Source organism: Amblyomma americanum, chromosome 1 (assembly GCF_052857255.1).
Source record: "Amblyomma americanum isolate KBUSLIRL-KWMA chromosome 1, ASM5285725v1, whole genome shotgun sequence".
Classification (NCBI taxonomy): Eukaryota; Metazoa; Arthropoda; class Arachnida; order Ixodida; family Ixodidae; genus Amblyomma; species Amblyomma americanum.
The window spans coordinates 323,645,572-323,670,678 of NC_135497.1; the positions used below are offsets into that span (position 1 = coordinate 323,645,572).

At 40.2% G+C, this 25,107-nt stretch overlaps 1 protein-coding gene across 1 annotated transcript in view; it reads left to right on the top strand.

The window, feature by feature from the left end:
- Nucleotides 1-25,107, top strand: part of CaMKII (Calcium/calmodulin-dependent protein kinase II) — a 130,229-nt gene that overhangs the window by 87,785 nt on the left and 17,337 nt on the right. The window contains 10 exon segments of the mRNA XM_077649803.1: nucleotides 37-120; nucleotides 1,406-1,500; nucleotides 4,351-4,473; nucleotides 4,562-4,645; nucleotides 5,482-5,524; nucleotides 6,417-6,440; nucleotides 14,788-14,877; nucleotides 21,463-21,516; nucleotides 24,459-24,590; nucleotides 24,761-24,829. Of these exon segments, the coding sequence (XP_077505929.1) occupies nucleotides 37-120; nucleotides 1,406-1,500; nucleotides 4,351-4,473; nucleotides 4,562-4,645; nucleotides 5,482-5,524; nucleotides 6,417-6,440; nucleotides 14,788-14,877; nucleotides 21,463-21,516; nucleotides 24,459-24,590; nucleotides 24,761-24,829 (798 nt within the window).

Here is a 25,107-nt window from a genome sequence, read left to right on the forward strand (position 1 = left end):
GACTGGAAAAGGCAGTGTTCTTTTTTAACATTCTAGGTTTTGCCGGCACACCAGGTTATCTATCGCCAGAAGTGTTGAAGAAAGATCCCTATGGTAAACCTGTCGACATATGGGCCTGTGGTATGTAAATAAATTTGCGACCCTTACAATTTTTTTGTTAGTTATAGCTTTATGGTTGCATTGAAAGTGGCTGGGCATGAAAGAAATTGCACATGGCAAATGAGGTGTTAGAAATTTATCTGCATTGTCGGGACTTAATAGAACTTTCCCTTTGAGAATGATTGCTCCAGCATTGCTGTTAGGGTTTCATCTGTGATAGGAATTGAAATTTCACTGTATATGATTAAAATCGCGAGATAGAAACTAAACGTTCTGCAGTTACACGAGTCAGTGTCATTCCTAATGGCAGTGCAGCAAGCAAAATTAACTGCTCTGCTTGTATGTATTTTTTATTGTATTCTTTTTAGTTTTCCCAATCATGCATATTTGTCCATGCTCAATTTCAGTGAAGCTGTGTCTCTCGTAGCATGAGCGGAAGTTCTCAGGCAATGTCGTATATGATATGTTCAGTTGCTGAGGTGTGTGGTGCTGCCTTGTGACCTTAGCGTTCTAGATGGCTTAGATAGTCGGGCAGCCTTACTTCTAGAGCAATCGCCTTTCAGAGAAGTCTCAGTGAAGTCACCTTTACTGATCCTGAAAAAGTGCCAGACACGCTCCTGGCTGAGAACTGCTGATTAGGCGCTATTGTCTAAATTGTGTATGTTTAGAATCTGACAATTAATTTGCAACAGGCATGGCATGATGACAAATGTTCATAGTTGTGACATTCAGAATACTCCACAAGCTAAAACTACTCAGACTCTACTACTGCATAAGCATATATTCTTCTTTTTTAACTACAACATCCTTTGTATTGTGTGATAACAGTGGCTTGTGATTAAAAGCCAACAAGAATAAAGCGGAAATTATCAGTGACTACTTGATTGTGATCAGTCAAGAAAAGATTGATCTGATGAAACTGCCAGCGACTGAGTTTACAGTTACCAGAGGACCTTTCAGTATTATAACTTGGCTACTCATGCTTGAACTTGTGTGTTTTGCCCTAATGGGGCCGAGAGAATTCTACTCCACCTGTATATAGTTTCTTTTGCTGTGGCAGTGATGGTGTTAGTTCAACATTTCTGAGCATTTCATGTGTTTGTGCTAAATCTTTTAAAAGTAGCGCAGTGTCAGGAAAGTATCGCAGAGTAGCAAATGTTTTTTTAGCTCGATACACGCAAAAAAGTTGTCCAAATTCAACAAAATGAATAAAATGGAGTTTCATAACTCATGGCCCTGCTTACAGAGTAAAAATGGATAGTCTGCATTTCATGCCATGCATATAGTAATTAGAAAATTTTTGCAGGCGTCATTCTGTACATCTTGCTTGTTGGCTACCCACCATTTTGGGACGAAGATCAACATAGGTTATATGCGCAAATCAAGGCTGGAGCCTATGATGTGAGTTTTCGCTGGGTTTTCTCATTTAGTGTATTCACTTTTTGCATGCTTGATCTTGAGGAAGTACCTGCTCCCTGTCAAGTCTGGTCTTGTGAAGCCTTGGTTCTGTTCGATTGCCATAGGAAGGGCAGTGTACAGCAAATTTCATAAATTAAAACTTTCCATAGGTGTATGCATATATTTTTTGTCATTCAAGCAATGTGTTCTTGTTTTCATTTTTTTTTCCAGTGAAGTGGTGGTGTATAGGTGACAATTAAAGAATGGAAACGTCCTAAGCTGTTTTATTCCTTTCACACACGTATTATGTTCTACTGTGTAGAAAAATCAGAAAATTTCCATGCACATATTTACAACCCATGTTTTTACAGAAACAACAAGAAAGGCTCAAAACTTTAGGAGTTCATGCACGCCGCACACTTCCACACTCATGTGTTTTGCAGCCTTGTTCTTCTATCAAACACTTTATGTCCAATTAATTATCTTCCTTATCATCTGAAGCTGTTGCTGCTACAAAAACTCAGCTATAGTGGCCTTTAGTAAAATGTTCCAGCACGTCAGAGAAGAAATAGGTGACAGCACTTCCTATGCACGCCACACAAATTGACCACATCCATCTCTATTTCTTTGACTTCCATCTCTATTCTATTTTTAGATGTGAAATGGCCCTGACATTCTGTCCAGCAGGGATTTAAAATGTAGCTGTCATCACTGACTTTATGAAAACAGTGCTAGATGGTTCGAGAAAGATTTTTGAAAAGTGGCATGCACAAACATGGACACTGTGTAGAAAAAAAGGGTTATTAATATGGTGGGTAAGTGGCTGTGACATTAGGATATTAAGCACTAATTCCTGGATTTGATCGTGGCCGTGGTGCCTGCATTTGAGTGTTAAAGAACACCAGGTGGTTGAGATCAATCTAGGCCCTCCATCTCATGCCTCGTGGCTCATGGTTTTGCTGTGGCACATAAAAATTCATTAATCCAAAGCTACTCCATGTCTTACACTTGCATGTGCTGGGCATACGATGTAGTGCTTAAGTCATTTAATAGTAGTGTGAGTGCAACATAACACGTTAGCACAATTTCTCCAAAAGCGTCTCATTCACATTCGTATCTACAATTATCAGTCCTGGTCCAAGATGAAGCATGTCTTGAAGTCCTTGTTTTTGCTAAGGTAGGAATTCTGTGGTCATAAAAGTATAATTAGAAATATACTATACATTATTATTTGACATTTCACTTGCTTGCTGGGCTAAAGTTAGAGACACGCGTTAGTGGGAAGACTGCAGGTATTTAATGAAAAGGATTTGGAGTCCTATTGGTTAACCTGGGGAAGTGTTCATCACTGAAACCAACAGTGCGCAGCTTTATCCACTAAGGTGGATCCTCTGATTTTGTGTTGTGTTCTAGTGCACACAGTGTGATCGGAATGATGCTCGCCGATAAGTCAGCTTTCATCTAATTTCACAGTATGTTCACTTCTGCGCCTAATGGCTGTACGATGTGCTGAGCCGCAGCAGCATTTATTTCCTTCTCAACGTCCCTCCAAGCAGTAAAAAAACTTCCCATTTGGATTTTACCCACGACCAGTTCTGCCCAGTTGGCCCTCAATTGGGAAGTTTTGCTTCCCACTTGACCCACAAATGGAGCCACTTACTTCCCAGTTGATCCCCAGTTCCTACTGTTTGGCTCTCGACTGAGAATTGATGTTTCCCAGTTGGTGGCGAACTTGACCATTTGCCTCCCACTTGGTCCCCAACCAGTTACTCCGAGTTGAAAACCAGTTACTCCCAGTTGAATTTCCAGTTGAAAATTTTCACCTGGGCTATTCATTAATTTGCTGCAAATCACAAGTTTATGTGCTTGTGGGATAAGTAGAATGTCTGAATAACGAAGTGTAAAAGTGACTGGAATAAGTGCAAGTTTCAGGAGGAAGTTCTGAATTGAGCCTAAGAATATCTGTATTGTTTCTTCCATGGCAGTCATGCAAAAAATGTGACTCATTTTACCAAGTGCTAGCTATTAAATGAAACACCAACTACCTTTTCTCCAAAAGTAGTGTTAATTCATATTCATATTAAATGAAAGAAACTATGAAGCTCATATTTGCGATAAGTTTTGACATGACTTAGTTATATATTTCAAGAGTTCTTTAAAGCAAAGTAAGCCAAGAGGTCTGCTAAGAACTGTTGTCTTGAAGCCATTTTTTTTAACAAAAGTAGATTGAGTGTATTGGGCAGAAAGATACTTTCTTTTTGCGTATTGCCTTGATCATTCAGTTTTCATTTAGTTCTCCGGGTTGTGTATGTGTCACACACGCAGTGCATTTGGTGCTTGGGAAAAGCGTTGTTCTGTTTCATGAATCACGGCATTATTGAAATGTTCAGAGAAGAGACTGTTATACAGTATGACTAACAAACTTTTTAACGTGCAAAAAACAAATGCTTTGTGCAGGGTATTTCAAGGTTTCCCGGTTTTATAAAATGCTTTCTACCATTTCTAGTTGAGTATTTCTCAAAAAAAAACAATACTGTTTACTTCTTGCTGATACTTGTAACAGTCTCATGCCATCCAGACCGTGTTGGTGTCTTAAGAGTGATATTTGTTTTTTATCGTTCTTTTATTGTACTGGTTATTGTTTTTGCCTGCCCAAAGAAGCAGTTATGCTAATGTGATAAGAGCATTTTTAGTAGAAAAAGCTTTGTTACCTTACTACCGCCTCTTTTCTTACAATTTTCTCTTCCACCCTTTTCAGATCTATTGCTTCTGGGGCATGGACTTAGATAGAAATGCCTTATCATTTATGCTTGGTTGATTTACTGTTCAAATTCAACTTTTTCTGCCATGCAGTACCCATCTCCAGAATGGGATACAGTTACGCCAGAGGCCAAGAATCTCATCAACAGCATGCTGACAGTGAATCCAGCGAAGAGAATCACTGCCTCTGAGGCCCTCAAACACCCATGGATCTGCGTCAGTATTTTACTTACTGTAGTTGTGTAACTACTCATGGCACTACTGCTTGTTCACACGGTTTTTCACTGCTAAAATTGATTTTCAGCAACGGGAACGTGTTGCCTCTACGCTACACCGCCAAGAGACTGTGGACTGCTTGAAGAAGTTCAATGCTCGTCGCAAGCTAAAGGTGAGTGCTGAATTTCCTTGTTTGGGTGATTGAACTACATGAAAAGTGAAGGGTGCGATTCGTGGCAACCAGTAGACAGCTTGGAACAAGTATGGCCCTAAACAATATTGTACCAATGGAGCTTTAAATAGCAATCTTATTCAATCCTGTTGAAAGGTTGCTTCAACTGTTGTAAATTATATTTTTGTAGCTTTTGAGTGAGATTACGTTTAGTGTAGGCATCTACAGTCATGGCCAAAATAATGCAGAGTATGCTTCAGTGATGAAAGTCCTCATGATTTGCCTAGCGAAGCTTAGGAGGTACTTAATCCATATGCTAGCAAATGTCACTGGTGTGCGTGCATATAACACCAAGAAACCTAAACATTTTTTCTGCGGAGTGTGTCAGAGGTGTTCAAACGCTGAAGCGTGCTCCGTAGCATTTTTGCCACACCTGTACACTTTACAGGCAGTATGCAAGACTCACAGAATGGTAAGAAAGAAGTATCTTTAGCATTGGTGGCTACGAAAGTGGCAGAGAAATGTGATGCACATCGGGAGAACTCATCACGTTGACCTATATATAGGCATACAGATTTAATTCTGTGTTGAGCAGAGCTGTGATCACAGCTGCTTTATTGTAATACACCTTTGTGACTAGGAAGTTAATCGACGAAAGTTGTATTAGCCTTTCCTGGTTTAATGCAATGCTAGTTCAGCCTATTTTAATGTTTGTATGCTGTCCTTGCAATAGTTTTGTCACACGTGTCCCCTCTGTGGCACTTGGTAATTGTTACTGACAGTGCATTTTTTAACTATTGTCAGTCGCAATAACTCTGTTGTGGATGGCTTTGCAGGGAGCTATCTTAACTACTATGCTGGCAACTCGCAACTTCTCAAGTAAGTTACTCTCACCGAAGCCAGTCCAATGTGTGAGCAAGTTTCAACACTGTCATTATAATCTATCTTCTCTGTTAATGTCCCTGGAACTGGGCTTTTCGAGAAACTGAATGCTTTTGTGCACTCAGCCTTCTGGCAAGCCATACCAGGTTATACCAGCCTAAATCCGGTGTGTGTGTGTGTCTGTGTGTGTGTGTGGGCGTGTGCTTTTGAAAGCAGCAAGTAATGTGTTGGCTTACTGAGCTTGCATTTTGTGTTTTACTGTATTATTGCTCACAGATTTATTGAAGGGCACAGGAAAATTGCAGGCTACCTGGCAGGAAAATTAGAAGAAGTTTTCAACAAAAGACCCAGAAGCACTGGTTTTTTGTCCATGAGGAATGCGATTTTGCTGTGCTTTGAGACATTTCTGCTAGCATCTGTTTGTGTGCGAACACTGCATGTTATCAATGTTTGTGTGTTACACTTACAATGTAAGTTGTTGCATTTGATCTTGTCTCTTTTTTGTATTTTACTAGTAACCTGGGGTAGCATATTATTGGAGGTCAAAAACAGACATTGTTTCTCCTTTTTCGGTTTTATGTTATTCATAGTCTGCATATCTGCCTATTTTCCCAATTTTGCTGTCTGTTCTCTACTGTGCCTTTTCCCTAGGGCTTTGATGCTTCTGTGTTTGTACCTTTTCTTAAAGCACTTCTTCCTTCTTTTGGGGTGGAAGTCTTTTTGCCTTTTTTTTTCATCTCATTTACTGTCAGCTTTAAAGCATGCCCATTTTTGCAACAAGTGCTTTTGCATATTATAAAAAAGGAAGAAGAAGACTCATCATCTCAATTCATGGTTTTAAGCATATTTTTTATTATCCTTGTTTACGCTTTTCATGCTTTACCTGCAGGTCATGTTACTACTCCCAACACAGGTAAAGACTCCATTTCATCTTGTAGCTTCTTCATGTTTCTTATTTTCTTTTTGTCCACAAAAACTGAAGCACATATTTTTGGATCGGATGTGTTGAATCATCACATATATTTTTGTCATCCCAAGGAAAACGGTGGTTTTAATCTGATTTCATGCTGACATATTATGATGTAATGACCTTTGTGGTATAAGAAAGCTGCTTTGAGTTAAATTGTTCAGCCTAGGAGTATGTTTCACGTTTGAAATTTTTACAGTTTATTTTATTCAAGAATTTTTGTTGCCCAAAAGAAGGCCTGTGATGATTCCACTGCAGTCCTCTACTTTGTTTCATCTTGAACATCCGCATCCATTTTTGCTTCATGAAGGAAGCTTCATTAGTGACATTCTTAGCCATGCAAGGGACAGTTTTGGAGTGGCGTGACAGAAAGGCCTCATGCTCCCCTTCCAGCTGTGACTTTTTGCTCTGATACTGCTCTTCCTTCCATGCTTGAGCATGCAACCGCCTTGTGCCTGTGTGCTTGCCTTCATCGTTCTGCAGCATGCCTTACTGTCACAGTGCTGTGTTGAGGAAAGTTAACTAATGGCTCTGTCTTTACTTCTACTTCAGCTGTAGGAAATGGTGTATCTTTGTGCAGCATATATTTCATCAACAGCTGCATCTTGGTGCGCACAGTTTGCCCTAACACATCAGCTTTTCTCAGACCTTCCTGTGTGTTATTAACAGTTTCCTCAAGTTTGTTTCTCAGAAAAATTTTTTTATGAGTAGTGGAGTGAAGCAAGCATAAAGTCAGGAGTAATTAAATTTCTTTTTGTGTGTGCTATGTCTACCTGCCCAGAAAGCCTGGCAATTGTAACTGTGAAAGTAACAGATCTGAGAGATCTTTTCATTGCCTATAGCAGCATCCAACTTGCTGTCAAGGCCTGAGCTTTGGTACATGTGTGCCTTTAAGTGCTTTTGGGCGAGCTGTAATGTGCAAATTTTCGCAATGGGTTCCTGGTTCCTTGAAAAGGTGTATCATGCTACCTCAGCAGTGTACATGATACTCCATGGATCACTATTAACTGTTAAGAAAAATTTTGCTTCTTATGTTAGGGGCAAGCTAAATTTTTATCACATGGTTTTCATTTAGTAGCTTATTTTTTTACAATATATACATGCTGCTTGATGCCTGAATCATATGCTGATTAAAATTCCAAAACTGCTTGATCACAGGTTTCTTTACCCCGTGATTGAAACCTGAGCTAATGATCCGGCCGCCTTAAAAAAAAAGCACTTGTGAAAAAGAAACAAAAAGGAGCAGAGAAACTTTCTACAGCTTTTAGCTCATTGTGCAAATTTTCTCAGGCAAGCAGCCTGTGCTGCACATAGGCTCTGTCGCAGTTCTAACAAAGCATGAACAACACCTCACTTAAAAAGCTTCAGCTGGTGTCTTTTTTGAGGATCAGCATTTGCTGTTCTTACCAATATTGCAGGTTAGTTATGTGCCTCATTACATTTTGATTGGGTTTTGATTTTTGAAGTATTTGAAAAACATCTGGATCCCCCCCCCCCCCCCCCCCCCCCCCCCCTTTTTTTGAAGGAAAAGCAGTGTAGCAAACAAGGAGTTATGGGTGCTATGTGAAGGCAGTTAAAAACATAAAAGCGTTAGGTTGACAAATATTAAAGCATCTATATGCCGTCAAAGGAGTCTTGAGTAATGGCAGTAAATTAAGTGGCAGCTGTGTATTGAAGGTTGAAGATTTATTGGCTTATTAGCAAATATTGCTGAGCGGCCATGCACCAGAGGGAAAATACACCAGCTACAGAGAAGATGTTAGCATTATTGGCTTATATCAGCTGCTGTTATCAAGATCTGAAGCATTATAGTTCCCATCATCTACAATAGGGCCTTCTTACATTGATTCCCTTGTCTGCCTTGCATCCTCATTTTTGGTGAAATACTCGGTGTGGCAAAGGCGCTGCAGATATGGTCAATAGATCTTTCCCTTCTTTATTTCATGGAAAATGAACGCTCATTGAGCGAGGGTTGAGGCTGCGACTCACTCATAGTGGAGGGTGACTGGTGCAGGTTGACAAAAGATGAAGAGAAGGAAATGAAATTCACTTTCAGTGCTAATTGATTGTTTCCCTGGAATTGAGTTTGATGGGGACAGAAGTGCATACGAAACACTTAGCAACTTTTTTTTATTCTCCACCAACTAATGTTTGTTGTATCACACCCCATTAGAAGATAAATAGTATGTGCTGTATGTTTAGGCACTGAGGTGTCCTCTGCAAGCCAAAATTAGGCATTTAAACCCATATAAGTTAAGTAACTTGTAGTGGAATAAGATAGAAAGGGGATGGGAGAAACCGAGACCTTCGTTTGTCATCAGCCTCTCGGTTTAGCTACATCTCTTTTCGTGATGACAACTGTTGTGATTATATGTGAACTAGCCTGTTCAGTCAGATCTTCTATGCACACTTGAAACTATTTTTAGCCATAGAAGAGCTATGGTGAGACCGGAAATGGCTCTTGTAAGTTGAAAGAACATGCCGAGCAGTTTTTCTCACCTTAGGGCGATTTGCTTAGAAAACTGGCTAAGTCTGTGGACATGGTGTTAAAGGCCTCTTAGCTTGATTGAACAAGCCTTATTAGTAACTGCATGCTATGGCATATAAGCAAATTGTTTCACGCTTAGGGCACCAAACCTGGAGTGCAAAAAAATGTATTTTGTACAAGGAATAGGACAATTGGGTTTATCACATGGTCTACAAATAGGTTACTGTAGCAGTATGAAATTACAGTAAAACCTTGTCGATATGTTCGCGGTTCATACGGCTTCCCGGTTCATTTGCTAAAAAACTCTTGCACCAGTTAATACATTCCCAGATAGCACGATTTCCCGGCTGCTGCGTTTAAAATTTCTGCGAATGCTGGTCGTATATTATGTTTAGCAACCAGCCACACATGTGCAATGGGCTGATCATGGCGGTGCTCTAATACACAAAGCTGGAATGCTGTGGAGTGCACTAAAAAAAATCAAAATTGGGAGGACACTTAAGCTCTGCCTTTAAGGGCATTATATGACAGTGGTTCCTTTTCCTTATGCAGACATGGGCACTGTTTTCTCTTTCACAGTCACAATCGTCAAGTGAAAGACCACAGGACATGCTTATAAAGCCCCGCTTAATCACCCAAGCCATATGAACAGGCCTGCATGGCCTAGTGGTAGTGTGTCTGAACCACTACCCAAGGGTCAGGGGTTCGGTTCCCAACTACTTCATTTTTCTTTTTAGCGTGGTTCGTTTACTTTATATACTTACATGTCTTAATGACGTTTGAGTCATGTTGCGAGCTTCTAATCAAAAGTTTTCTAATGTTTTAATCACTTTTCAAATCCACCGCTCAACGTTTGACGTAGCCACTTTTTCGACCAGTCCAGATTTTTTGGTTACAACGGTGACAGCAATGCTGATGCTGGCTTTTCTGCAGAACAGGGCCCTCACACTGCTGCATAAAAAAAGACTCTGCACTGACATACACAGTGGCTCCTTTGCAGTGCTTAAGTGGGGCAAAGCATCTGAGAACTGCAGAAGCCCACTAACATACGAGGGGCCTGGGTCCAGTGAACACAGCATGAAAAGCAAAAACGCTGCGACAGTCAGCTGCTGCGGCGACTTCTCCGCATTGTATAGGTGCAAAGGAGTGAAGCATCTGAAAATGACAAGGAAGAGATTTTGGTTGCTTTCGCCATCATCATTGACTGACCATTATGCTGCTAAATTCCTTCCACGGTTAAGACCACATAAATGCAGACTGAATTCTGCGAGCGCTAGAAAAGTAGCTGTTCAGACCTTCTGCCACGAAATTCTAATTGACATTTTTTTGAAGCGAAATTGTCTATAAGTGCCTCATTCCAAATTAGGCGGTTTGAATCATATGTTTTCCCGGACAATGCATTCTTTCTGCATTAAAAAAAAAAGTATCATCGAGGTTTACTGTATTTAGGCAAGACAGGCTTTCTATTTTCAAAAATAAACTTTTGGTACTAAGCAGCAAAAGGATAGCTAGGTTCACTGGGTTTGCATTTTTACCATTGGTCTGCAGTGTAGTTTTTATTTTGTGCACATTTGTATATGCATTGTATGTATGGGCTTCTGCATGATGTTCTCTGCTATTAAAAGAAAATATTTAATTGAAACTTGGCTTTTTGTGGAAACTTCATGTAATTTTAGACAACCTGAGTCAAGACTTTACTGTGTACATTATAGGCAAGTAAAATGTTCATATTTCTAATTACTTGAAACAGGCATGCTACCTTTGTAGGTCTTGTTAAAAATGCGCAGAAAAACAGGTGTAAATTGTATCTTCTCTCTAGCTGATGTGATCTTCTGATGCACTGCTTATTAAAATCTGACATCCGTTGGTAAGCTGATAAAAGCGCTCATGTCTACTGAGATTTCGATGTGTTTGGGCAACACACTCGGGCAGCGTATATTGATTCGGAGCCCCCTACGATGTGTGCCTGTAGCCTGTGTGAAGCTTCGCACACAAAAATTCAATAATTTAAATGTGTGGTGAAGAAATGTTGCTTCATAGCCCTAGTATATTTTTATAGTTGGTGTAGAGCTGGCCTTCCTTGCTGCTGGGTACTGTGCGATGTCAGTGTACATTAAAGAACCCCAAGTGGTCGAAATTTCCGGAGCTCTTCACTACAGTGTCCCTCATAGTCACTTTGGGACATTAAACACCCATAAACCTTACTGCTGGGTTGCACTTGTGTTTAATAAACATATACCTCAGGGACTCTTCCGGTCTAGTGAAGGAAGTTTATGTATGTTCCTACTTGCTTACAGTCGCTGTCACTGTACAAAGACTTAGTGCCTGAAGAGGGAATTGACTGGCATCATTCGCATGAGCTTGGTGGTGTTGCTTGCATATGACTACATCTTTTTTTTTCTTCACTGCTGCTTTTCTTTTTGGATAGCATGTGACTGGATGTGTGGCTGTGGTTGTCTTTTGAACCCAATGGCTATACATGTTGCACAATTGTACTTCCAGCTTATTTGGCGGTGTTATATTGTGCATGCTTGTAGCACTATTTCTGTGGAATGTCATTGTGGGCAGTACACTCACACTAATGTTGTATGACCAGACAAGGTCATGATCTGATTTATATATCACCTCCACGCATTTCTTCCCTTTCCTATGATAGTGCGGCTGTGCCTGGGAGTAAATGATGGATCTGTGTTATTCAGTAAATGTGTTAACACCTACAGTGAGCCAGCAAATCACTGCTTCATACCGTGTGCATTTCCAACTGTAACCTCTGCTCTTTTTTGACAAGGGCTGGTGTGATGGTGGTGGTGGTGATGTTCGTTTGCATTGAAGTGAGGTGCTGTGATGATGGTGACAATGGTCGTTTGCACTGTATGCATCCCCAGATGAGAATGCATTTGGAACAGGGCAGTGTTTGTGGTAGTGGCACCTTATAGAGGATGATGTGTCCCATGCTGTGGTTGGTTCATTTCTCACCGTAGAAGGCTTAACCCCCTGGCTGTGCACATGAATCCCTCGGTGGCTTTGTATTGGTTGGAGGTCTTGGTTTCTAATGCTGAAGTCGTCTGTTTACTGGGCTTGTTTTGAAGTGTTCTTTAAGCTTTTAATAATTTTGTGCTGGAAAAACTTCAGCACTTTGCAGTGCAGGCAGTACAGACAGCTCAACAAACCGAAAGTCAGTGGTTGGTAGTGCACTTGTAAAGGTTATGTTGCTGCAGGAAAGAAACTCCTGCAGAAACTTTTGTTAAATTTCTTCTTGTGCTGAAAAAATATTCTGTTTACTCTGCCATAATTGGGCAGTGAATTTATGTGCATGAATTTATGTGCATGAATTTTTTTATGTGCTTCAGTAGTCATAAATTAATTTGTGTTTCATGCTGAAGAAGTTAATACAATACACATTTATGCTGCTCACAAAATGCTAATTTCACACTTTGGTGCATTCACTGTTAACTATTATTAGGCATAAATACGTGGTCTGCTGCTTTTTTATTATTTAGTCTGACCATCAGGCCAGTGTGCTTCAGCTGACCATTCGTATAATTTTTAGTGTACTAGAAACTTTGTTCTTTAAACATTGCACAGTAAAAATGCAACCTGATGGGTACATAATAAACCTTTAAGAAATGTTGACAGCTATATGGTAAAACAGATTTTTCATGTATTATATGAAGAATGCTGGTAGCTGCCACGATGGCTCAGTGGTTATGGTGCTTGGCTGCTGACCCAAAAGACATGGGTTCGATCCCGGCCGCGGCGGTCGAATTTCAATGGAGACGAAATGCTAGAGGCCATACTGTGTGATGTCAGTGCACGTTAACAACCCCCAGGTGGTCAAAATTTCTGGCGCTCTCCGCTGCGGTGTCCCTCATAGTCTGAGTCGCTTTGGGACGTTAAACCCCCATGAACCCATGAAGAATGTGGATTCACAATCTTTAATAAAATCTTTATTGTTATATTCCAACATTTAGTGCGAGTGCAAAAAGAAAACACTCAACACGTGAGAATTTCACCACACGCTAAAGCCTTTCTTTATTGGCAATTTGACATTAATGTCAAGATATCTCCTTCAGGCTTTGTGTCCACATAAGTGGATGCTGCCTGTACACTATCATACCTAGTCTAGTGCAATTTCCACAAATGTGGACGCAGTAAAATGCACCGAGGTCTGAAAGGTTCTGTGCAGAAAGATATCGAGTCAAGCATGCGAATGAAAGCAGGAATTGGTGTGTTACGGTTGCCCTGGTGTATCTCTGTTGAGGGTGAATTTTCATTTGATTGTTTACATAACTTATTATAAAAGGAGTGAGTCAAAAGAAGTATAACTGAGACCTTGAAAATAGTTCTGAGGGATGATCTAGATGTATGAAGACACAACATAATTATCAGGCAAGGTTAGCATTTTTTCTGTGCAATCCTTGTACTTTACAAGATCTTGAAATTATGACAAACTTCTTTCTGAATCTGTATTAGCGCCTGAAGGGAATATAGGCTAAAGGCCTGTAATGTCGGAAACCTTTGATATTCTTTTTTAAATACTCACGTTCAATGTATTTACAGTAAATTTAAGGTTTTTCAAGCAGCTATAATTCTAGTTTGCATGTAGTACATGCACTATGAAAGCTTTTTTGGCTATAACTTGGGTTAGTCCTGATTGTAACTGGAGGGATATGATTGTACTTTATTAACAATTTACATTATCTGCTTCTTCATCTTCACATTTCTGTTTCACATGCAGCATTTATTTGTGTTACTATGTATGTTTTTTCCATTTTCATGCACATAAATTTGCTGCCTGGTCAGAGGTGTCTGTTAGGTTTAACTGAATTTTAGGTAGTGATATTTGCTTTGAATCCAACTGAAGCATTGTCGTGACAGAAGTCTTGTGTTAATACATGCTTTAACGAATCCTTTTTGCACCTATGCATGGGTTAATAATGTATATGAGTTGTCTTGCCAGCGCAATGTGTAGGTCTCTCAGGGTTTTAAGAAATTTGCTTGCCCTAATCATAGTCTATATCCTTTAAATTGGCTTAGAAATTCTTGAGACTGCTGACTACATTTCAACATAACTGTGGAAAGTCATGGTGAATGCAAAATGAAAAGCATGAAAAGCTTGCTTTGCTAAGTCTGGAATGGTGGCTGAAGCAGAGTTTGAATAGCAAGGCCGGTATATTTGTTAGACAAAATGTTGTTTTTGCAGGTGTGCTGCCTGGCCAGTATTGGATGCAGCATTTAAGTTTTATTAGTGTCGTAGTTCTCGTGTACCCTGTTATTTAAATGAACATTGAAGCACTCTTTATGGTGTTTGTTATAGTTGTAGCATTGACAAATAATGTTTATCGGATAACTTGAATTAATTTGGGGCATGATCTTGGTTATATTGTAGAACCTGGAGAATCCACAGTAGTGTGATTGGTGTTGTTGCATCACACTTCTGCTGTTGTAGTTTTAATGCATGCTGTATTAAGTTTTGAAGGTTTGCAGGAATCTTAAGCATACCTTTGGCTTCGTGCCTGTAAAAAATGACAACGTGACCTTGTTTCATGTTGTTTGCTTCTAATATGCAGTGGCAATAGAAAGTAGTACTACCATATGTCAGTGTGGTTCTGAAAAATTAGTCATTTAATAGTGGATTGCGCCTAACAAGGTTTAGAGGTGGTTGGTGTGAAGTCAACTGACTTGCTAATGTGCTCGTTAGAGAGTGCACTGAAGTCTGATAGTTACGACACATTGCCAGAATGTAGTTTGCCAGAATGTATGTTTGATCGCACTCTTAGTGGACTTATTAATATGCTGTTTTAGGTCGAAGCATCATGACCAAAAAGGGTGAAGGCTCCCAGGTCAAGGAGTCAACTGACAGCAGCACCACCATTGAGGATGATGATGTGAAAGGTTTGCTTGCTTTTGGCTTATTTGCAGATACTTTCACTGTAGGGAATTACGCCATTCTGGGTTAGACCACATTGGAAAAGAGCATTATTCAAAAATGACTTATTGCTTGAGAACGTGTTTGAGGTTCATGATAGTGTTTTTGCAATTACCATAACTAGTTTACAGTTCTAAGATGCCACAGTCATAGGTGTTCTTTTCTCGTCTCACTTGGAGTAGACATAGTTAAAAAAAAGCTTAAACTTATTTGCCACTCACACATACATGTCCATAGTAATGAAACTTCCACACATACAATTATTTATGAGAGCTTAATCTGTCGGTCAAAGATATTCTGCAAAACTAGTCCTGATGTCTTTTTACATTCTGTTTATTAAAACTATTGAAGCACTTAACCATGAGGGTTCAAGAAGCTTATGAAACCTACTTTCTGCAAGCAAGACAATGCACTCCCTCCCGTTGCACTTTCTGGATTTTTCGTCTGGAACTACTAGGGACTTCATGTATTGGAATTTGTTGTCACCTGAAGTGGTTTTCCTAATATTACACTGAAACATAGTGCTCACCAACTTATCTTCCGTATCTATGTTGTCATAAATACAGAAGCATGTTGCTGTGCAGCACCCTACTGTCTAATGGACTTCTGCAGAACCATTGTTGAGGAGGCTGGGTATGTAATATTAATCACAACAGGCAGTCAACATTTACCGTATTTATTCGGGTAATTTGCACGCACCTAATTTACTACCCGTATTTATATAAAAAAAACTGCTCAAGCACACCAGCATGCACGTGGGTGCGCACAGGGCGGGTTTGGTAAGATCTTCGTTGCCACGTCGCCACGTGTGGCAGTGAAAGGTGAGGAAGTGGTGTCAAAAAAAGTTGGTAATTCGTTTATAAATTGGTTCCAATAAAGAAAAGTCAATTACATGCCATTTGCTCAACTCGCTTATGCCAGCGGTTGCTTTCTTGCACAAACGTCAGCGAGAGCAAACTTCTGGTAACCTCCAGTTCGAGCGTGCATCATGCCAGAATCCGAAAATACCAAATTGTTAGATGTTCTGTTTGCCGCTGGGCTGCATGCATATCAGTTTTATTGCCTGGTATCTCTTGTAGCCTCTCTGACTGCGGGGTTTGTGTTTGTGTTGTTCTGCGTTTGTTGCTTAGGGCTGTGCACACACCGTCACGCCATCGCGTGGGGAACTACGTAACATGGGTCTTGGGGTGGGCGCAGGGGGGGGTGGATGCGTTGCCTTTTTTTAGGCCAGCGAGGGGCACAAGTTGCGGGGTCGACTTATATGGGGCAGTATACCGTATGCATTGTGCATTATGACTTTTAAAGAGTTTTTAGGACGTGTTCGTGAAATCTCAGTGTAATTTGTGTGCCGCCTTTTTGAAGCCATTTGAGGAAAAAAAATTGTGTGCAAATTACGTGAGTAAGTACGGTAATCACTGACTGTTTAGCTGCTTCAGAGTGTACTCAATGAGGCAGATTATATTTGGATCGCTTTGGGCTTAGTTTATTGCAATCGGTGCTTGGAAACACACTTAGCAGCCAGTATGCTACTCATATACATTGCATAAACATGTGAAATAGGGATGTACATTTGTTATATCGCAATAAAATACGCCTACCTTATGCCTGTGCTGTACATCTGGACACTTAAGACTCTCAGATAGCTGTTCAAAAGATCGACATGCATGTTTTGTGGCAAGCATTGTAGGTCAGTGGACAAAATGAGGTTGAGGTGTCAGTGCCGTGGTTGCTTTCACTACATTCAGCTGGTGCATTCATCTCCCCTGCATGGGAGGCTCAATAGTAGTGGCATTTATGTTGCAGCTACTGAGAAAGCGACCTGACAAAAAATGGGACAACTGTACTTTGTAGGTAGTGGTCATGCGGCACATTCAGTAGGCCATTGGAGCCATTTAGTGACCACCCTGGTTGCATTGGTGTCATAACCATAACTGTAGTCATATGTGCCACGGCTGGTTATAATGAAGCCTGGGAGACAGTATTCCAGCTGAAGTTGGAGGGCAGAACTTTGTTAGTAGTATGCAGAGTTGAGTGCTGGTCCACGCCAGTAAACTGGACTTTCGCTCTTTTAAGTAATTCAAGCTTTTAATTGAGTTAGTCTGATGCAGTATTGACTCAAGTTTCAAAAATGCATGTTAAGGAAATGCAATAAACCATTAGAATTGCGTGGTGGTAAATTTTTAGTCTCAACAACATATAGCAAGCTCGGTTGCATCATACCATTGAGAAAGCTCTTCTATATTTTCAATAAAGCTTCTTTACCTCATGAACAAGTGGAGCTTAGCTTTTTGCTTTTTCTTATTTGCTGATTGTTTTGTATTGCTTTTAACTCGGAACGATCCACTCTGACATCCTTAAAAATTTGTTTTTGGCAGTAAAAGTGTGTTTTGTGTTTCATTTTCTCTGCACTAACCTTCTTAACCTTCAGAGTGTAAGTGGAGTGGGCTTGCTTTTCATTGTTGCAAACATTTTTATTGCTGTGGATTTATTACTGAAAAGTTTTTTTAGGGATTGGCTATGTTTTCATTTTATTCGTTACTTCAAGCGTTGTTTCCAATTTGTGCAGGTTTCATCAGAAGTAACTGGAACGTGGGTCTGCGATCTAAGTGCATTGGCGTGTGGGTTGGTTGAAGTTTGAGGGCATATAATACACGGGCACGCAAACATGTGGCCTTGAAACTCTCGCACATCAGCATAGCACACATCTTAAATTCCACAAAAGTGAAGTAAGGCGCCATAGCAACATTCTCACGAGAGGATTTTGTTGGAATCACTTATTACTGGTAAATATTTTAAATGAAGCCTGTTGAGAACTGATAATGATTCATACATATTATGGTGTTTAGAAGGCATAATTTGTTGTACACCCTTTCAATTTTTTAACCTGAACGCGGGAGCGTCGACTGCCTGGCGCTGCTGTGCCGGGAGAAGGAGAGGAGAAAGCCTGCGAGGGCAAGGGCACGCCCACAATTCCTGCTGCTGGAGGAAGCTTCGTCTGCTAGGCTGTTCTCATTAGTGCGAAGCAACCCCTGTGCACCATTGGCTTTTATGCTTCGGAAGCCCAAGAAGCTGCGAGTAATTGTTTTTATCTGCTGAATACAGCATGGGTGATTCTGAAAAGAGCGTACACTTGGGAACTGCCTAGCATGCCCAAGAAACCAGTTGCAATCGTTACTTATGAAAAGCTGATTGAAGAGGACCCTCGATTTCGCAGTGCTAATTTCGTTAAATCAAATGCTCCCCACACGCTACCCGCAAATACAACCGGGGCCTGTACAGTCGTGCTTGGAACGCTACGCGTTTGCACCAGTCCAAAGCCGCAAACACGTAGCAGATAGAACCCGAAACGAACCCTCTCAGAACTCGGCCATAAAACTTGCTTCACAGGGGTTGCTTTGCACGAAACAGAACAGCCAAGCAGACGACACTAGCTACAGGGGCATGATCAGCGCACATGCTCGTTCCCTCTCCCGATTTCCGCTCTGCTTCACCTCGGCACCGCTGCACCGGTCAGTCGACACTTGCGTGTTCATGTTAAAAAATTGGAAGGGTGCACATAGCCAGGGAACATGCCAGTATTCATGAAGTGGCTTTAATTATGAGGGATGTTCGACGTTGAAGTGTTGGATGTGTTGCCTCCGAGGCTGTAACTTCAGTGATCAGGAATGGAATCTATAGATGCTGCATTTGAATGAAATTTTGAAACGTGTCATCTTTCCCAGGAGCGGTTTGCTTTTTGACATAATCCCCTCCTTCAGTGGGGCAGTTCTTTCACCCATGCACAAGTCTTTCCATGCTGTTGTCAATTACCGTTGCAGTCCACCATGGAGGCATTGATAACTGTCCTCCTTCTTCTACGTCAGTATGCAGATGATATTGCACTGGTGGTAGAAGTGCATCATTACAGGTACAGGCTATATCAGAAAGAGATGTGCTCTGGGGAGAAAACACATCCCATACTTTGATTGGGATGTAAAGTCTTCGAATTCTTGAAGAAGTTTTAGCCCGGCAGGCAAAACTTACTGAACACCCCTCATAGTTATGTACTTTCACATGCCAAAGCTGCACCCAGTCTCTGAAGCTGTGCTATTATGAATGGCTCAGGATCCTCTTGTCCTCCTGAGGTTTTGTCCTTTTATACGGGGGCAGTATTTCTTTGTAAAATTAGCAGTTTCAGATGAAATTTAGCCTTGTGCTAAATCTGTGGTTTGCACAGCTGGAGAATACAGCTGCAATAAGATGCACTCATTTTTTACAGTGTGCAAACTGCAAAAATTGGTTTTGATGGGCATTAGAGAAAAATAAATCATTATTGCTCTTACTGTATGTCATTCACACAAGCTCAGTTTGGCAAAGCTTTTCTATTACCCTAAAGTCAATGTGCAGTTGGCATACGTATGCCCATGCATGCACATGCAGTGTGAACAGTACTTTTGTGCTGCGCTCTTGTGCATATGAATTTTGCATCTCAAACGTCCACTGGCATTTTTAAATTATCGTTCTCATTACACTATTTTAATTGGTTATAGCTTTTTTTTTTATCTCTCTATAGCACTACAGTTCATCATATTCATTGGGAGTATAGGCCATCTTCCTCTTTCTCAGAAATCTTCATTGGCGACTGACCTCCAATCATAACCAAAGGAAGTCGACCTGCTGGTCTGGCTAAATAATTGTCATTTGCTAAAAATAGGCATGTATAAGGTTTGTAGCCAAATGGCCAAGCCAGACTTAACCCCTAGCACGAATCCCTAGTTTTGGTGGCGGTTTAATGGTTGTGGTGAAGGTCTAGCTTTAAATATGTGGGGAAATAAATTGTCATCAACACCGTACGCGTTTTTTTTTTTTTAAATATGGGTCAACCTGTAGATCATTTTATTCTTTAAGATGGGTTCCACACTTCAGTCACTGACTTATTTGTGTGTGACCTTTATGCTAGTGAACATATGGTAGCTTTGCTGAGCTTCTTGGGGGTATAATGTTGCAAGTGTTTTTCAGTGACCATAATGGTGGTGCAGAATCCATATTTCAAATTTTATCAGTCATGTAATTTTCAGTAATTTTCAGTTGCTTTTTTCATGTTCATCTTTCTGCTCATGCTGACAGCATTGCAGCTTTATTTTCAGTGTGCCTTGTTTTTTGTTAGTTTGCACAGAGAGGTTTGCTCCAGGTGACTATCTCAAGTGGTTTGCTAAAATGCAGAAGGTGGCACACACACCATCAGAGGTACCTCTGGTCACACTAGCTGTTCGTCTCTGGACTGTTGTCTGGTGCAGTTGATCTGTTTTTACCTCCAATAGTTTTGCATTGGTGTTGGTGGTGTTTGTGACAATTTTTTCGTCATCTTTGCAGTGCTGCACATTTTGTAATTTTTTTTTTCTTGTTTCACTTTTTATTGCATGATTTGTGGCTGTTGCTGTGCAGGGCTGTTGAACAGTTTGTTTTCTTTTTTATTGCTTTCTTTTTTGTGGTTTTGGAGACTCTTGGAAGAGGTATGCAGTCAGTGTCAGGTAGCAGCAAGTGCAGATTAGTTAAATTACATGTTGGCATATCGCGGCGAGCCCCTGAGTATTGTGCTTGTGTTGTAGTCAACACTGCAGCAGTATATCTATTTTTGTTTTTCATGCTTTTCAGCTTTGATTTTTCAACATTTGAGGCAGGAACAATGTTGAAAGCATGTTAGCTTTTGTTATTGATAAGAGAAGCACCATAGGGCCTTGTTGTGGGCTAAAAAGTTCAGTGTCAGTATCACTGAATCTGTAGTTTCCCTACTGCAGTATCAGCAGTTTTTTCATGTCATAGGTAAAAAAAAAAACCTTTTGACATATTACAAATTTTTGAAAGGATCAAATTCATCGTTGTGGTATGTGAATCAAAGCACCTAAGTAGTGCAAGACATATTAAAGGTTGTAGAAATATGAATACTGGCATAATATGAAATAACTTCATTAATATAATGTTTAGCTCGATCCTGTGATTTATTGCAATAGTGTCTGGCATATTACAGTCACAAGGTATCTCCATCCTAAAGAAGCCACTAGCTGTTGCTTGTTGCTTTTCTTCACTAATCATAATGTTACTTGTTTGAGGTTTGGGCGGATGTAAGGTTGGACAGAATTATGTGCGTCTTATTAGCAGCCTCCTTGACTATACATGTGTACCATGCAGCCTAGAGCTATTAAAGTGTAACTGTTGCCTTCTCCACTACATCATCATGCCCATATACTGCCTTGAGATCTAAAATCTCATGCTGGTCTTTCAGATAGTCAAGTACATATTGTGCTTTATCTAAAGTTTTTGCTAAAGTCAGTTGGATTACCACCAGGAAGTGTTTACGCCGGTACTCGTCAAGTAGTGCACGCTAGCCTTGTTTTTCTGCTGGAAATAACAGGCTTAACTGAGGGTTCTATTGCCATTTCAAATTAACGCCCACTAAACTGCATGGTTGGTGAGCACTTACTGTCTCTTTTTACCTCTTCTCACACATCCCTGTCTCTTTTTTTGTTTTTGTTTTTCTTCTTCTCCCGCTGTCTCTTTCCCATTCTTTTTAGACAACGTCCACGCTGCACCTGAACGAAGTAAAACCGTTATTCAGGTGGACCAAGGTAGGCAGGGGGTACCTTCTTGACTGGCCTCACCAAGCTGTCTTTCTTTTTTTTTCTTGCTGTTCTTTTCTTTATCGTTCCTTGCTCTTGCCTTGCTTGGGTTTGTCTAACATGTGCTGTGGACATTGTGCGAGCCGAACACTGGGAATTGTGTTTGTGCGTGTGTATAGTGGTGATGTGCTGTGCGTATGTGAAGTGCTTTGCTCAGTGGTGTGTACGTTGCTGCTAATTTTGCCACATTGAATGTTGCCATTGAATGGCTGGTGGCTTTCGCATGTTTGCTAAGAAAATTGGGGGAGTGAACAATCTTTTGCATAATAAAGACCTTCCTTATGTGATGTTTTTCACTGGCCCAGCCACTCAGCAAGATTCCTGCTCCTGCATACAAAAGCAAAAGAAAGTAGTGCATTTAATTGACGAGGTTAAGCTTGTGGAGATAGCAAGCGATGTAAATGGCAATATATCCTTATACCTGCATTTTATTAGGGGTTTGACTTTTCGGTTTAAAGGAGAAAAAACGAAATAAAAGTACACTGAATTCAGTTTTTGAAATTCAGTTTTAACCAAAAGAGGTCAGTATTCTTGACATGCGTGCCGCAGCTAACTGGCTGTCGAGTAGGAGTTATACTCAATCAAGGAGAGAAATAATATTCTGAGAAAGCCAGTGGCATGGTGAGGCGCACCATTTTATTAAGTGGTGCAGGTGTGCATTTAGAGGCATCTCTCTGCTACCTTATACGTCTCTACAGACTGAGAGGCGCCACACTGTCACCAAATGTCGTCTGCAAGCGTAGCACTGTTCACTGCCATCATCCGATTAGACCAGTCACTTGGTTAAGGACATTTTTCCATTGCATGTAAGGACGCTTGAAACCAAATATATGCAAGGGTCGTGAACAGGTCCCATATTCTGGCTACTGCAACTATTACGTTACTGTAATAAAAACACAGGCCATGCAATTCACCATGCTCTTGCTCAACTGTCCAGTGATAACATGGCAATCCATGTTTTAGAGCAACTTCCACTTGCATTTTTGTTCAGCGGTTCTGTTGTGCAACTTCCCTTACTTTTTTATTTTGACATTTCCTTAAGTGATTTATAGGTAATTAATGACCATTAGTGCATTAATTACTGGGTAAATCAAATAGATAAACTCCAAGTGACTTTCGACTGCACAGGAATACCAAATTTTATCACCGACAAGAAAAGGTGTAATCCATCTGTAGGAAATATTATTTGCTGATAAAAGAAAAAAACTGAAACAGTGTCTTTAAGTAAACACTGAAAAAAGTTCACCGAATTTTCTAGAAATAAAAACTGAAAAGTCCAACCCTTAAGATACATTTTTGCAGTGTCGTGAAAGTTGTGTCAAAAAGGATGCATTTTAATTAGGTTGCAAATAACTCCTTAGCATAACTGATGTAAAGAATATAATATGAATGCATACAATTACTTTTGAATAACTAACTTTTAATGATGCTTTGTACAGATGCACTTAGTCAGTTGTAAGAGTTTCTACTCATTTTTCTCACTCAACAACTTGCATTGTGTGACAATTCATTTCAGCATGTTGTAATGGATGCAAATACTTTTTGGGCTGTGGTAATGCAAATGCATCAGTAGATTGCATTTTGCTTAAACCGATGACTTTAAAAGTATTGAGGGCCCTTTCAGAGCTTAGTCAAATCTGAGCTGAGCTTACAGCATATACTGCCTGCCATTTATAGAAGGTTCTGTTTGTGTTTTGTGTTAGTTGTTTGATTAGGCTATTGTGCATCATTACCGATGTTGAGGTGAAAAAAACTGCCTGTGTGAAATACTGTCCACGTAACGTTCCTAAGGAAGTCTTGCAGGGGGATTTAGCATATTACTGGCATTTTTTTCCTCACCCGCTGTACATTTCCCACTTTTTGCATGAGTTTGCTCACATGAAGTAGAACAAAGTAGGTGTGCACCACACTTTAAGGTATGAAAGCATGTTAGATAAAAATGGCTTGCTGTTCCCACTCTTGACACCCTTGAAATAGTTGCATAACTCACTTCAGCCAGCCACGTGTGGTGTAATCTGTGTGGCAGCCTGTTTTGCTTGCCCTGAACAAAATATTGTGCTTTGTTGCATAGTAAAGTTTATGAATGTCATTTTTGGTTTTCTTCAGCTATTACAAAAATGCTTTCATGCACTGCACTGTTAGCATCTAATTTCTCTGCTTGCTTTAGCTTTTACGTTCTCTCGTCACCTGCTGGCGTTTGCTTATTGTTTGTTTTTTTATGACTGTTGTCAGAGGCCTGGAACATGTTTCTGACTTGGAAAGCATGACATGCTTCACAAATTGGACTGTTTCAGTGTAGCTTATATATGCAAAGTTGTCAGGCAAGCTTCACTTGTATGATGGTTTCGATTAAGCGAATTTTTTTGAAGTTCTTTCCTCATAGTGTAAGACCAACTGTCAGTAAAAAAATATTTCATTACATTGACGCTTATGTTGGCAAAAATTTTAACTGAGCTGTACGTCATAACGTGTGGAACGATTTAGTCATCGTATTTTATTGAACTGAAGCAAAGTTGTCTTTTAATCTTTCATTATGCTCTGTGTAGTGGTAAGAATTGTTGCAACTTGTGAAGTTGCATTATTCATGGACAAAGTTGGAGAAGAGTGTTGGATATCTTTTTGCTGAGCATACACTCTGAAAAAATTGTATCTGGCAAATCTAAACTGGCGATATGTGAAATGTTATGCGAGCACCTATCGCTGTTTTTTTTAGTGATTGCCTATTCCTCATGCAAGTGAAGTTTAACAACTGCCACATTTCCACTTTACTATTATAGTGGACACTGTCATGCGCCTTCCATGCCAGACACAGCAAAAGGCTTATCAATGCACTCTTGCTATGGCTTACTCTTTTGCCTGTGTCCTTTTGTTCTCTTTTTTTCCCCAAAAAGTTAAATCGCCATGCTTCGATAGCAAGGGGAATCCCAAAAGCACGCAAGATATTGCACAAGTAGCAAACTTAGCTAGTGCAGTAGCCTCCCCCACATGCAGTGTGCCCACTATCACCTTTCTAAGTGCTTCAGGTGAGATGTTGGTCTTTATTATAAACCTCTTCGTGCTAGTGAAAAGTGCTAGTTTTTTTATTATTCTTTGCTTTTCAAGCTAAATGCACTTCCACCCTTTGTGACTAATTTGAACTGGCAGCACACCTTTCCCTTGCATGATTCTTCATTTTGCATGTGTGCACGAGCAGATGGAGACATGGGATCAGGAAACGCACAAACGTTACTCTGCAGTGGAAATTTCCAAGGTGTGAAATGTGGTGGGTCTGAAAATATTTTTTTGAAATTCTGGCAGTTTTAGATTCAGGATCGGTCAGTATTTTATTTAGTGGAAAATGTTTTGTACTTGTTTGCTATCCAGCAAACTTACTAGGCATGGCACAGAAATTTGCTTCAATGTGTTTTCTGTAGTGTCTTTCTCCGCAGCGGTCTGTAAATGTCAGGTTTACTGTAGCTATGAGCTTTGCACAACATAGGCGTGTATGATGTAACTAAATTTTATTTTTTGCTTGAGTGAATGGTGGCCACATGCTGTTAC